Below are 13860 nucleotides of genomic sequence, written 5' to 3'. Positions count from 1 at the left end.
CTATAAAAAATGATGTCATCCAAGTATGCGGCCATGTAGGTGGCATGGGGGCGGAGGACCCTATCCATAAACTGTTGGAACATAGCAGGTGCCCCAAACAGCCCAAAAGGAAGTGTGATGAACTGGTGTAAGCCAAACGGTGTGGAAAAGGTAATTTTCTCTCAGGATAGCGGAGTCAAAGGGATCTGCCAATATCCCTTTGTCAAATCCAGTGTCGAATAAAAATGAGCCGTGCCTAGTCGATCAAGCAACTCGTCAATACGAGGCATTGGGTACGCATCAAATTTAGACACAGCGTTGACTTTTCTATAGTCCACACAGAACCGGACCGACCCGTCGGCCTTGGGAACCAAGACCACCGGGCTGCTCCAGTCACTGTGGGACTCCTCGACTATGCCCATTTCGAGCATGGCCTCGAGTTCTTCCCGAACCACCTTTTTTTTGTGTTTGGGCAGTCTGTAAGGGTGGCTGCGCACTACCAGCCCCAGGGGCGTCTCAGTGAGGTGTTCTATGAGGTGGGTGTGGCCGGGCAGGGGCGAGAATACGTCAGAAAATTCTGTCTGCAACTGGGCAACCTCCATGAGTTGGGTCGGGGAGAGGTGGTCTCCATAGGGGACCAGAGCGGTGGGCGATGTCAATTTTCCTTTTTGAACCTCCAGCCCCAGCTCCGCCTTCTCTGGAACCACCGACACCAATGCCACAGGGACCTCCTCATTCCCAAGTTTTAACAGATTGAGGTGGTAAATTGTAACACCCCACCCCTGTCCATTCGCCACACCTCATAGTCGATGTCCCGACTCGCCTTGTGACCTCAAAGGGTCCTTGCCACCTGGCAATCAATTTGGAGCTCGACATGGGCAACAACACGAGTACTTTATCTCCTGGTGTGAATTCCATAAGGTGCATGCCCCTGTCGTACAGACGGACTTGGCATTCTTGGACCTGCCACAAATTCTCCTGGGTTAGGTGCGTGAGTGTGTGGAGTTTGGCACGCAGGTCGATAACGTATTGAATTTCATTTTTACTTGTTGAAGGTCCCTCCTCCCAATTTTCATGCAGCACATCTAGAATGCCACGCGGCTTACACCCGTATAATAATTCGAACGGGGCGAACCCCGTGGAAGCTTCTGGGACCTCTCGCACTGCGAATAACAGGGGCTCGAGCTATTTATCCCAGTTACATGCATCCTCGCTTACAAATTTTCGAATTATGTTCTTGAGGGTGTGATTGAACCGTTCAACTAAGCTATCCGTCTGTGGGTGATACATGCTGGTGCGGATAGGCTTAATTCCCAGTAACCCATACAGTTCATGCAGTGTGCGTGACATAAACATAGTGCCTTGATCTCTTTTGGGGATTCCGACTCAGGAGATGACGCGGAAGAGTGCTTCTGCAATACTACATGCTCTGATATTGCGAAGAGGCACTGCTTCCAGATATCGCGTTGCATAGTCCACCAGAACTAAAATAAAGCGATATCCTCATGTTGACCGATCTAATGGCCCGACGAGATCCATCACAATTCTTTCGAACGGGGTCTCGATTAATGGCAGAGGGCGCAAAGGCGCTTTTGGAATGGCTGCGGGATTTACTAACTGGCATTCGCGGCACACCGTACACCACCTACGGACATCGACGCAAATCCCTGGCCAAAAGAACCGGGCCTTTATTCGGGCTAGTGTCTTATCCTGCCCCAAGTGTCCGGCCATGGGATTAAAGTGAGCCGCCGGGAATATAAATTCCCGGCGGCTCTTTGGGATTAAAAGCTGTGTTATTGGTTCCTTAGTCTGAGTGTTCTGCATCACTCGGTATAATCTATCCTTAATAATGGAGAAATAGGGGAAGAACGGGATGGCGTTTGGCTGGAACATTTGACCATTGATTACCCTCACTTGGTCAAACACATGCTGTAGATTCTCGTCTCGCGACTGCTCTAACAGGAAATCCACGAGGGATTCCCCGAGAGAGGGAGGAGGCGCATGCTGCTCCTCACTCTGACGCAGTGATGACATAGACAGCTCTGTGACAGCTGCTTTCGCCAATGCCACACCGGGACCTCCCCCCGCTAAATTATGGCAGGCCCCACTCTTCACTAAATGTGACATTAATTCCCTAAATCCCGGCCAATCAGTCCCCAAAATTATCGACTGGGTAAGGCGAAGATTAACCGCGGCCTTTACTCTAAATTTCTCCTCTCAAAATAGAATGTGGACTGACACTAAAGGGTAGTTGTGAACATCCCCATGCACACACAACACCTTCGCCAATTGTGCTCTCCCCAGTGCCTTGTCTTGCACCAGGCTTTGGTGGATTGAGGTCTGATTACAGCCGGAGTCCACCAAAGCCTGATACGTATCCCCTTGGATACTCACCGGTATATGATATGCTCCGGCCTGATCGAGGGCAGTCCCTCGATCCCTCGGGGATCTGGACCACCGCGCCCACCTCCATCGCCACACACTGATGCTGGAGGTGCCCCAGCTCCCTGCAGCGCCAGCATACCAGCCCAGGCTCTCCCTCTGCACCAGTGTTTCAGAGCTCACTCACCTGAGGGAGGGAAGACACAGACATGGAAGTGGGAAACAGTAGGGCACCACTGGTGTGGCGGGCCGGCTGGGGTGGAGCCGGCCCCCGCCTCCGCAGTGGGGGAATGGGGTGAGGACAAGAAACAGAAGGGGGGGAGAGAGAGAAGAGAGGGGAGAAGAGGAGACACTCTGTCCTGCCGTCGGAACAGTCGTCATATGGTCCTCCGCCACCTCAATGGTCTGATCCAGTGACACCGGGCGATGGCACTGGACCCACTCCGCTGTTCCTTCCGGAAGTCGGGCAATGAATTGTTCCAGTGCCACCAGGACAATGATTCCCTCAGCGTCGCGGTTGTTGGCCCTCAGCCACCACCGCCAGGCATCCTGGAGTTGCTGGCCAAACGCGAACGGCCGGCCGACCTCCTCCAGGCGCAGCACGCGGAAGCACTGCTGTTGCTGCTCTGGGGTGCGCCCCACACGTTGGAGGACGGCCATGTGGAGGTCGGCGTAGACCAGCCGGCTGTCGGCGGGGAGCTGTAGCATGGCCAGCTGCGCCTTGCCCATTAGCAGGGGGAGGAAGCGCGCCATTCCACTGGCCAACCCCATGCCTCTGCTGCCTGCTCAAAAAGAGCGAGGAAGGCTTCAGGGTCGTCATGCAGACCCATCTTCATTAGGGTGAGGTGGGGAGGGTCTGCAGCGGTGGTGATGGTGGACCCCGCCGACACGAGCAGGTGCTGGAACGCCTGGCGATCTTCCTGCTGTGCCAGCACCAGGACTTTGAACTGTTGTTCCTGCTCCTTCCGGAGGGCGACCAGCACCTGGTGCTGGCTCTGTTGGACCAAGGCGAGGGAATGGACCAGGTCTTTGAAGGGGGAGGACTCCATGGGGCTGTCTCCTTCTGCGCTCCGTTCCCGAGTTTCGGCACCACTGTAGAATCAGAGCAGGTGGGTGGAGCACAGAAGCACGGCAGGCCAGAACTGAGTTCTCAGAAACTTTTATTTTTCCCATTGTATATGTGGCTTTTCAGCTCATTCACTCTCTCGCACGCACACATGCATTCTGGTCGGGAGAGAGCTCCCTTTCTCTGCTCTCTCCTTTTATAGGGCGCGGTCACTGGGGAAGACACACAAACACAGGCTAATTCACGTCAGGTGCAGTGATTCTGCCACTTACCTTCCCTGACTCCGCCCTCCATTCACAGACCGACGCTTGGCCACACCCCTGCTGCCACAATGGCCTTGTGCAAAATTACCCTTCTGGATGAGTGTGTAAAGGGACATACTTTTATATATAAAAAAATTAAATAAATTGGTCCAGAATATGCACTTTAAAACAGGGAATAAAGTCCCTGAAGAAACAAAATGGGGTGGCACGGTGGTGTAGTGGTTAGCACTGTCGCCTCACAGCAAGAAAGGTCCGGGTTCGAGCCCAGTGGCCGGTGAGGGCCTTTCTGTGTGGAGTTTGCATGTTCTCCCCGTGTCTGTGTGGGTTTTCTCCGGGTGCTCTGGTTTCCCCCACAGTCCAAAGACATGCAGGTTAGGTTAATTGGTGGCTCTAAATTGACCGTGAGTATGAATGGTTGTTTGTCTCTGTGTCAGCCCTGCGATACCCTGGTGACTTGTCCAGGGTGATGGGCTCCAGCTTGCCTGTGACCCTGTAGGACAGGATAAGCAGCTACAGATAATGGATGGATGGATGGATGGATGGATGGATGGATGGAAGAAACAAAATGTTCATTCAAGCAATTAAGAATAGCTGATTCACCAGTTAGAGTACAGGAGTCCTTTACAATACAAGCTGGCAGATAATTTGTAGTAGTACTCCCAAATGAAGATTTTATTACTTTCCAGAATATCTTAGGATCATTCAAATTACTGGTGGTTACAGACAAATTACTGGTGGGCAAATTTTTTCCAAACTGCTGTGGGTATAGGCGAATAAAACACTTTGGGACAGGCTGTTACTGAAAAATAATCAACATTGGGGTGTGAACAGTAACTCCACTTCCTCACTGATTATTTACAATAACAGCATGACACCAACTCTACTGTTTCCTGCTTTGAGAATTAAAATGTACCTCATGCTTAAGGACATTTGATACACTGTGACAATGAATTAGTAATAATTAATTAAAATGAATATGAAGTGTTTTAAAATACTCCTGAAATTTGGGTTTTGAATTTCAAGTTCAGCAGGAAAAGGAATAATATGAAAAATGCATTTAGATGAAAGGATGTCGCAGAAAATGTCGCACAAGTGCAGTGAGAAATGAATCATTCAGGAGAGAGATTAGAGATCATTACTGGTGTTATGGATTATATTCAATTCAGTGTCCATGAACAATGTGTGAAGTTTTGTGTTGTCTAAATCCTCTCTCATCATGTCTCCTGTGTCAGTCATGGCTTCCTCCAGCAGTGTCCTGAGTGAAGATCAGCTCCAGTGCTCCATCTGTCTGAATGTGTTCACTGATTCAGTCATGAGTCCATGTGGACACAACTTCTGTATGATCTGTCTCAAAGAGTTCTGGGACAGCAGTTCACACTGTCACTGTCCAGTGTGTCAGGAGGAATTCCCTATATGTCCTGAACTACATATGAATACATCCATCTCTGAACTTGCTGCTCCATTTAAGAAGGCAGTTCAGGTGAAGATGAGAGACTAAAAATAAATGATGCATATTTAACACAAATATGACATTTTTTATAATATTTTTATATATGATGTGTATTTTTATCAGACTTTGTTGGGAAAGACGCAAGCAGAAGTAAAGCAGATGATCCAGGAGCGACTGAAGAAGATTGAGGAAACCAAACACTCTGTCGAACTCAATAAAGTGAGTCTCTTAAATAACATACAAAATAGCTCCCTTATAAAAACACATGAAGAGAATGATGTAATCATATAAAATAAAATAGTTTCTCAATTTGTCTCCTTTTAGAAAAACACAGAGAAGGAGAAAGCAAACATTGTGGGGACCTTCAGTGCTCTGATGCGCTGCATTGAGAGAAGCCAGACTGAGCTACTTAAGGTGATGGAGGAGAAGCAGAAAGCAGCAGAGATGCAAGCTGAAGAGTTCATTAAAGAGCTGGAGCAGGAAATCACTGAGCTAAAGAGGAGAAATACTGAGCTGGAGCAGATCTCACACACTGAGGATCACCTCCACCTCCTACAGGTCAGAGTCCCTCTGTTTCTCAATAGCAATGCAGCACATGACAGGACAGCAGTCCCCATGCTGAGGGATTTCTCCTCTCTCCTGCTGTACTGCAGATTTACCCGTCACTGTGCAGCCCTCCACACACCCAGGACTGGACTGACGTCACAATTAACTCTCATCTGAGTGTGGAGACTCTGAGGAGAGCTCTGTCTCAGCTTCAGGAAACTCTCAGTGAGGAAATGGAGAAGGTTCCAGAGATTAGTAAGTGTTTAATTGTTTGGAAGAACTTGTTTGGTCTGAGACGTTTCATCCTAATTTAATTCTTTAGACTGCTGTTGTTTCAGTAATGTGAAGATAGCCTGAAAATAGAAATACTTGTTTTGTACAGCGTGTGTTTAGAAACTTCATTCTACAGAGTTCTGGAAGCAAGATTTTCATTGCATTGCATTAATGGCATTGAGCAGATGCGCTTATCCAGAGCAACATACCCAGAGCAGCCTGAGGACCAGTTAGGGGTTTTGTGCCTTGCTCAAGGGCACTTCAGCCATTCTTGCTGGTCCAAGGAATTGAACTGACAACCTTCTAGTCCCAAACCAGCTTCTCTCACCATTAGGTCATGGCTTCCCATCACTGCAATGTTTGTGCTTTGGTTGAGTTCTTGATTCTTTTGTTTTAATTTATGAAAAAAAAAAACCCACCATCTAAGCATCAATTTAGCAAACTAAAATTTTAACAGAAAATAACCTTGTCCAAAATTATTTTCCAAACAGAACTGAAGAGAATTCAACAATATGCAGGTTTGAGTTCTTTTTGATCACCTGACTAAATGTATATTTCTTCACTGTTCCACACTGTGCGATGATAAAACTGATGTTCACTGTGTTTCTGTCTCTCAGTGGATGTGACTCTGGATCCTGATACATCGAATCCTTATCTCATCCTGTCTGATGATGGGAACCAAGTGAAGGATGCAGACAAAAGACAGAATCTCCCTGATAACCCAGAGAGGTTTAATTCTTGTCCTTGTGTGTTAGGAAAGGAGGGATTCTCCTCAGGGAGATTTTACTATGAGGTGCAGGTCAGAGGGAAGACTAAGTGGGATTTAGGAATAGCCAGAGAGTCCATTAACAGGAAAGGGCAAATTACACCCAGCCCTAAAGATGGGTACTGGTGTGTATGGCTGAGGGATGAGACTGAATATAAGGCTCTGGACTCTCCTCGTGTCTCCCTCTCCTTGAAACAGGCTCCTCAGAAGGTGGGGGTGTTTGTGGATTATGAGGAGGGTCTGATCTCCTTCTATGATGTTGATACAAAATCTCATATCTACTCTTTCATTGGTCAGAATTTCACTGAGAAACTTTATCCATACTTCAGCCCCGGTCTCAATGATGAAGGTAAAAATTCAGCACCACTGATCATCTGCCCTGTTAACCAAATCTAATCTGAGATTTTATTTTATTTTAGTGTTTTATCTTATATCACATGGAGTTGGTCCAAGTTTTAAAGCCTCTTTCATCTTGTCAGTTTAAATATTATACATTTTCCCTGCCTTTTTCCTGTGAAAATATTATATTGGGTATAATGGCAGGTCATTCATTTTGTTTCTGAAATGTTCCATTTATTTATTTATTTATTTATTTATTTAATTTATTTATTTGTTTGTGTAGAGAAAGGGAGTGGACAAAATAAGAAAAGCACAACATGATAAAGGGCCTTGAGTTTGAAGTGACTAAAACAATTCCATCCACAGTTGTACAAGATTGTCAGTCATATTTAGTTGATTCCTAACTCACAGCATGTATTAGCTACAGTGTTGGGAGTAACGCGTTACAAAAGTAACGAATTACTGTAATGCATTGCTTTTTGCAGTAACGCGGTAATGTAAGGCATTACAGAAAAAAAATTGGTAATATTTTACTTGGTACAAATGTCAGTAACGCGCGTTACAATGCATTTTTAACCTGGAATGAAGTGGTGGGCTTTTTTCCTTCATACAAATTCGCCAAAATCACCACGAGATCAGCAGAGGTGAAACATCCACGCAAAATGTTTCACTTCCTTTTCCTTTAGGCTAGTCAGACAGGAGAGAGAGATGAGTGAACCTGCAGATGATCTAATGTCGGATAGCACATTCTCCTGAGGGGCACACGCCCATTACTTTAAGTTTGTGAAAAATAAGGATGTGAAGAACATCGTAGTCAAATGCAGTTTGTGTGCTAAACCTAAAGAACTGTCCACTTCCCGAAATAGCACCAGTAATTTAACTAAGCATTTACAGAGGTGCCATCGTAACATGAAGTTAGCAAGGAAGCAAGCGGAGGATGAGAGTGGCGATAAAATCACAAAGCAGCCAAAATTAACGTTCTGCCGCTCTGAGATGCTCCTTCAGCCTCAGGAGGTTAGGAGACTTGTGGCAGAGTATATTGTTGAAGATATGCTGACAGTTTGTTTACATTTTTGTCCTGTATAACTGAGATTTTTTTCTGGTTGTAAGTCAGACTAAAGTGATTGAGCTGCCTTTCCTTCGAGGGCTAATATGCCTAAGCACTTCAATATCATTAAAAGCACTTGGATTTTGTTATTTCTAATTCTGTTTTTCGAAATGTGACTGGGTCGCCTCATATAGCTAATAGTCATTGTCTAGCCGTGATTTAAAAGGCTTGGGGGGTTTTTTTGTTTGTTTGTTTGTTTGTTTTTCAGGCCAGTTTTATTGTAGGCTACGATTTGCCATAATATGTTCATTTTTGTTAAATTTCTGAAATGGAGTCATATCCCTTAGGGCTAATCTTTTTTTTTTTTATGAAGCATAAACTATGCTTAATGCTGTAAACTTGAAAACAATAAAGGCATAGAAATGCTAATTTTGTATCATGTCATATCTTTAGACATTACAATCCAATACAGTTCAATTAATGTTAATATGAATAGGCCTAAAGTTACAGTATTTCTATCACAATTTGCCAGACTTTCACCTTTTGTCTGTTCTTGCGATGATTGTTCCTTGTATTGTGCCATGAGCCATCACTGTGGCTATTATGTTCAACTGTTTTTAACCATAAGCCTAGTTCAGTCAGATACCACATCACCTTCCACTGGATGTGTGATGAGCTAATTGAGCGTCTTGAGCTACATTTAAATTGCCAAATCCATACTTCCAGTTATTTTGGTGAGAGTAACTTAAAAGTAATGCAATAGTAGTGTAATGCCTTACATTTTAAATACAGTAATATTGTAATGTAACTAATTACTTTAAAATGACAGTAACAAGTAATAAATAATGCAAAACAGTTTTGAAGTAACTTGCCCAACACTGATTAGCTATAAGACATCTCTGAAAATTAACACCATCATGGTAGTGCCAAAGGTACAGAACTACACTACCCATCAGCCCCAGCATGCCACGTACCTCACTAATTACTCTCACCTGTCTCTCCTCATGCCTTGTTAGCGCCACTATTCAGGTTCTAGTTTTCAGTGTCTCTGACAGAGATATTTGTTTGGTATGCTTACTCCTTGTTTTGGTTAGTTTTAATCAAATCCTTGAAAGTTATCTTTACTTGCACACCTGCTCTCTGTTTTTCTTAAGGCTATCCTGGTCAGTAATTTTCCATCACCTGTTGAAGCTACTCTATCATACTCAGCCAACTCCACTTCCTGAAATTACATTTTCCAATCATGTCACTACACTCTTGAATGTGGATATAGGCTCATGTTTGTCTTTCAATAAACTGAGAAAGATCTCTGAACAGTTGTGTCTGAGTCAGTGCTGTGCTCAGAGCCATGAGGCAGAATCTCCTCAGCGGTTGAGGGACTATATTTCTGAATCACTCATACTTTGTCAACTCAACATTCTTAAGTACAGACAAATCAAACCTGTGAGATTGCTTACTGGTATTGACATGGAAAGGGGTTAAGAATTTTTTTTTTTTTAAAGGGCAACACACTGACCTGAGCTTCCTGCTTTTAGCTCTTAAACATGTGGAAGTGTTACTGAAGACTATTTCAGAAGGAGGGTTTAACAACTACTCAAGATCTGGTAACTTGAATTTCAGTAAACATGGCATTTCAGTAAAATATTTTACTTTTGGACGGTGGTGTAGTGGTTAGCGCTGTCGCCTCACAGCAAGAAGGTCCGGGTTCGAGCCCCGTGGCCGGCGAAGGCCTTTCTGTGTGGAGTTTGCATATTCTCCCCGTGTCCGCGTGGGTTTCCTCCGGGTGCTCCGGTTTCCCCCACAGTCCAAAGACATGCAGGTTAGGTTACCTGGTGACTCTAAATTGATCATAGGTGTGAATGGTTGTCTGTGTCTATGTGTCAGCCCTGTGATGACCTGGCAACTTGTCCAGGGTGTACCCCGCCTTTCACCCATAGTCAGCTGGGATAGGCTCCAGCTTGCCTGCGACCCTGTAGAAGGATAAAGCAGCTAGAGATAATGAGATGAGTTTACTTTTGAAAATTGTCAATTGCCAAAACAACTTTATTGAATCAGTCAAACAATTGCCAACATTTTAAACACTGTTCATCTGGTTAGACACAAATTGCAAATCTGAATCACCCATTTTGCAAAACTCTAAACATATTCTCATTCACAAAACCCATTTAGTGGTGTGGTGCACTTTGAAGAAGACAAAGAGGCCAAGAAGCCTTTTATTTGTCACATGTACACTCAAGTACAGACTTAAGCACACAGTGAAATTTAACCTCTGCATTTAACCCATCTGAAGCAGGGAACACAAGTGAACAATGAGCATGCACACACGTACCCAGAGCAGTGGCCAGCTATGCTGCAGTGCCAGGGAGCAGTTGTGGGTTAGGTGCCCTTACTCAAGGGCACTTCAGCCCAACCTCAGGCCATGGCTGCCCCATATTAACCTAATCACATGTCTTTGAACTGTAGGGGAAACTGTCACAACCCAAAGGCCACGGTAACAGATAGGACCCAATGTGCAACTACTGGAAATGAGAGGAAGCATCCCTGAGGAGTTGATTTGTGATGCAGGCAGGCAGGTGACAGGCACAGCAGCACAATCCAAAACCAATTTAGTTATTTCCCAGAAGATGGTGTTAAGGCCCAAAAAACAGCAAGCAAAGTTGTAATCAACATGTAAACAAAGTACAAAGCCAAAGTGACAATGAAAGGTCCCAAAAGTGGCAGGCAAAAATTGTAATCCAAAAACATAAACAAGGTTGAGGAACAGTGTGTGAGCATGAGCAAGACAAAACTTACAGCGAATATTTATCTGTGCTGCGTGAATCTCCTTGGTGTGTTTATATGGGGTGGCTGATGATAAACACACAGAGATTCTTCCAGATTCTCTGAATCTTTTGATGATATTATGCACTGTAGATGATGATATGTTCAAACTCTTTGCAATTTTACACTGTCGAACTCCTTTCTGATATTGCTCCACTATTTGTCGGTGCAGAATTAGGGGGATTGGTGATCCTCTTCCCATCTTTACTTCTGAGAGCTGCTGCCACTCCAAGATGCTCTTTTTATACCCAGTCATATTAATGACCTATTGCCAATTGACCTAATGAGTTGCAATTTGGTCCTCCAGCTGTTCCTTTTTTGTACCTTTAACTTTTCCAGCCTCTTATTGCCCCTGTCCCAACTTTTTTGAGATGTGTTGCTGTCATGAAATTTCAAATGAGCCAATATTTGGCATGAAATTTCAAAATGTCTCACTTTCGACTTTTGATATGTTGTGAATACAATATCTTGATACTTTTGATATGTTGTAAATACAATATCAGTTTTTGAGATTTGTAAATTATTGCATTCCATTTTTATTTACAATTTTGTACTTTGTCCCAACTTTTTTGGAATCGGGGTTGTAGAACAAAATGAACAATTCAAAAACTCTTTAATTGTATAAATTTCAAATGGTTTGCAATTAATTGGGATCCACTGTTTTTATTGTTTCAACCGTGCATCATACCCTCGTCCAATTGAAAATGTCATTCACGCACTTTTCTCCCCATGAGAATTTTGAAAAGTTGGCAAGTATGCATGTGTCCAATCAGTGATGTGTGAACATTTAGTAAACAGGATATAAGCAGGTCAAATACAAGTGGCATGTGTGAGCTGGATTGTGATTTCAACAATGAAGTGCGACAACAGAAGAGGAGGAGAAAGACAACAACGATGACGGCAACCAAGAACAATAGCTGTACTTTCACAGAACAGAAAGACAGCCAGCTAGAGGTGGCAAAAGCCAGAAATTCACAGAGGAGCAAGAGACCACCATAATCAACATGGTTTTGGAAAATAATGGCATCACCCTGAGGGAAATCAAACAGAGTCCTGGAAGACAATGTCCATTTTGCAAACATTAACCAAGTCAGCCTGTGCACAATTGACTGTGTCTTGAATCAACACCAGCTGAGGATGAAACAGATATATCATGTTCCATTTGAGCACAACTCTGACCGAGTGAAGGAGCAACAATACCAATATGTGCATGTGAGTCCAGCATTCTCTCATTGCTTGATACAGACATATCATTATGTACCTGTGTTCCTTTGTGGAGGGCTTTTGTCTGATATGCTCTATAATGGAAACTTCTAATAAACACTTCAGAACACTTAGCAGTTGTCTTTTCAGTTATTTATTATAGTAGATCTAATAAAAACAGATATAAAACAGGAAAAGAAGAAGACACCACCTCAGGTGATGCTGAGAGTGTGCACTCTGAGTTGTGTCTTAGTGGCTGTTATCTATTATACTCTAAAGACATTCGCTTACTGCTTGCATCTCCACGTGATTGGCTCGAGGCTTGCCCTTGAAGCTAAACATCAGTTCTTTGTTAGGGCATGCACCTGGTGTGCTCTGAGATCTGCAGCAGATGTGTGGTTAGGCATAACATAACATGAAACAAATAAGGCAGCCTGCTTATCACCAGCTGTTGAGCCAAGGACACAGAATGGGAATGTTCATCTGCTAAATTTCCTTCACATTTCCCCCTTTTTATCCTACAGGATAATAATTGCTGAAGGAAAGAAATGTACACAATTTCAGTGGTAAGAGTTCCTGGAGAGATTCAACTTAACACGTCATCAAGTGTACAGGGATAATTCTAAGGCTGTTTTGTAAGACATATACCCCTTTTCCACCAAATCAGTTCCAGGGCTGGTTCGGAGCCAGTGCTGGTGCTGGTTCACAACTCGTTCAACTTGCGAGCCAGCTGAGAACCAGTTTGCTTTTCCATAGCTCACGGTGCTAAGCGGAGCCATGTCATTACATCACTGTATACATCATTACGTTGCTGTATACGTCAGTTACGTCGCTGTATACGTCAGTTACGGCGCTACGTTTACATAAACCTTGGCGCGAATATGAAAGCAAAAGCAACACGGTAGAAGCAGCAGCGGCAACAACAACAACAATAATAATGGATGACTTCGTGTTTGTACAGCTGCTGCTTCTCATCGCTTAAAAATGGTGATCTTTCGCGGTCTTGTTATTGTTGTTGGTCTTAACAACTCCGCCCCCCCGCTGACATAAGCGGTTCTTTCCTCTGGCCCAGCAGAGAGTTGGTGCTAGCCTGGAACCGGTTTTTCTGGCCCCAGAGCCAGTTCTTTGTCAGTGGAAACAGAAAACCCGGTTCCAAACTAAGCACTGGCCCCGAACCAGCCCTGGAACTGCTTTGGTGGAAAAGGGGCAATAGAGGTCTTAATGCTAGAAAGCTATATACATAGATCAGGAAACAATAGAACAGAAAACAACCACAAATAAGAGTGTTTTAAGCTAGGGCTAATTTCATATCAGCTGTGCTGACGTCGTCAAATGGTGGGTTATAGTCTTCATGTGGGTTTGGAAGCCAGTCAGGCAAGTCTCATCTCATCTCATTATCTGTAGCCGCTTTATCCTGTTCTACAGGGTCGCAGGCAAGCTGGAGCCTATCCCAGCTGACTACAGGCGAAAGGCGGGGTACACCCTGGACAAGTCGCCAGGTCATCACAGGGCTGACACATAGACACAGACAACCATTCACACTCACATTCACACCTACGGTCAATTTAGAGTCACCAGTTAACCTAACCTGCATGTCTTTGGACTGTGGGGGAAACCGGAGCACCCGGAGGAAACCCACGCGGACACGGGGAGAACATGCAAACTCTGCACAGAAAGGCCCTCGTCGGCCACGGGGCTCGAACCCGGACCTTCTTGCTGTGAGGC

General features: G+C 44.6%; 1 protein-coding gene across 2 annotated transcripts in view; it reads left to right on the top strand.

Moving 5' to 3' along the window:
* The window catches only part of LOC132882530 (E3 ubiquitin-protein ligase TRIM21-like), a 67081-nt gene extending 59769 nt beyond the window's left edge, over window positions 1–7312 (top strand). Inside the window, exons 1-6 of one of the 2 annotated variants that reach the window (XM_060915640.1) lie at window positions 4685–5170; window positions 5264–5359; window positions 5465–5698; window positions 5794–5941; window positions 6451–6477; window positions 6577–7312. In XM_060915640.1, the coding sequence (XP_060771623.1) occupies window positions 4907–5170; window positions 5264–5359; window positions 5465–5698; window positions 5794–5941; window positions 6451–6477; window positions 6577–7121 (1314 nt within the window). In that variant the 5' untranslated portion in view covers window positions 4685–4906 and the 3' untranslated portion in view covers window positions 7122–7312. Of the gene's footprint in view, window positions 1–4684; window positions 5171–5263; window positions 5360–5464; window positions 5699–5793; window positions 5942–6450; window positions 6478–6576 lie in introns of those variants that run through there. The other variant, XM_060915635.1, reaches the window with a different exon arrangement.
* Window positions 7313–13860: the final 6548 nt, after the last annotated feature.

This window comes from Neoarius graeffei, chromosome 1 (genome assembly GCF_027579695.1).
Source record: "Neoarius graeffei isolate fNeoGra1 chromosome 1, fNeoGra1.pri, whole genome shotgun sequence".
NCBI classification, from domain to species: domain Eukaryota; kingdom Metazoa; phylum Chordata; class Actinopteri; order Siluriformes; family Ariidae; genus Neoarius; species Neoarius graeffei.
The sequence above is the reverse complement of the archived record's forward strand: the minus strand, read 5'-3'. Positions and strand labels throughout refer to the sequence as shown.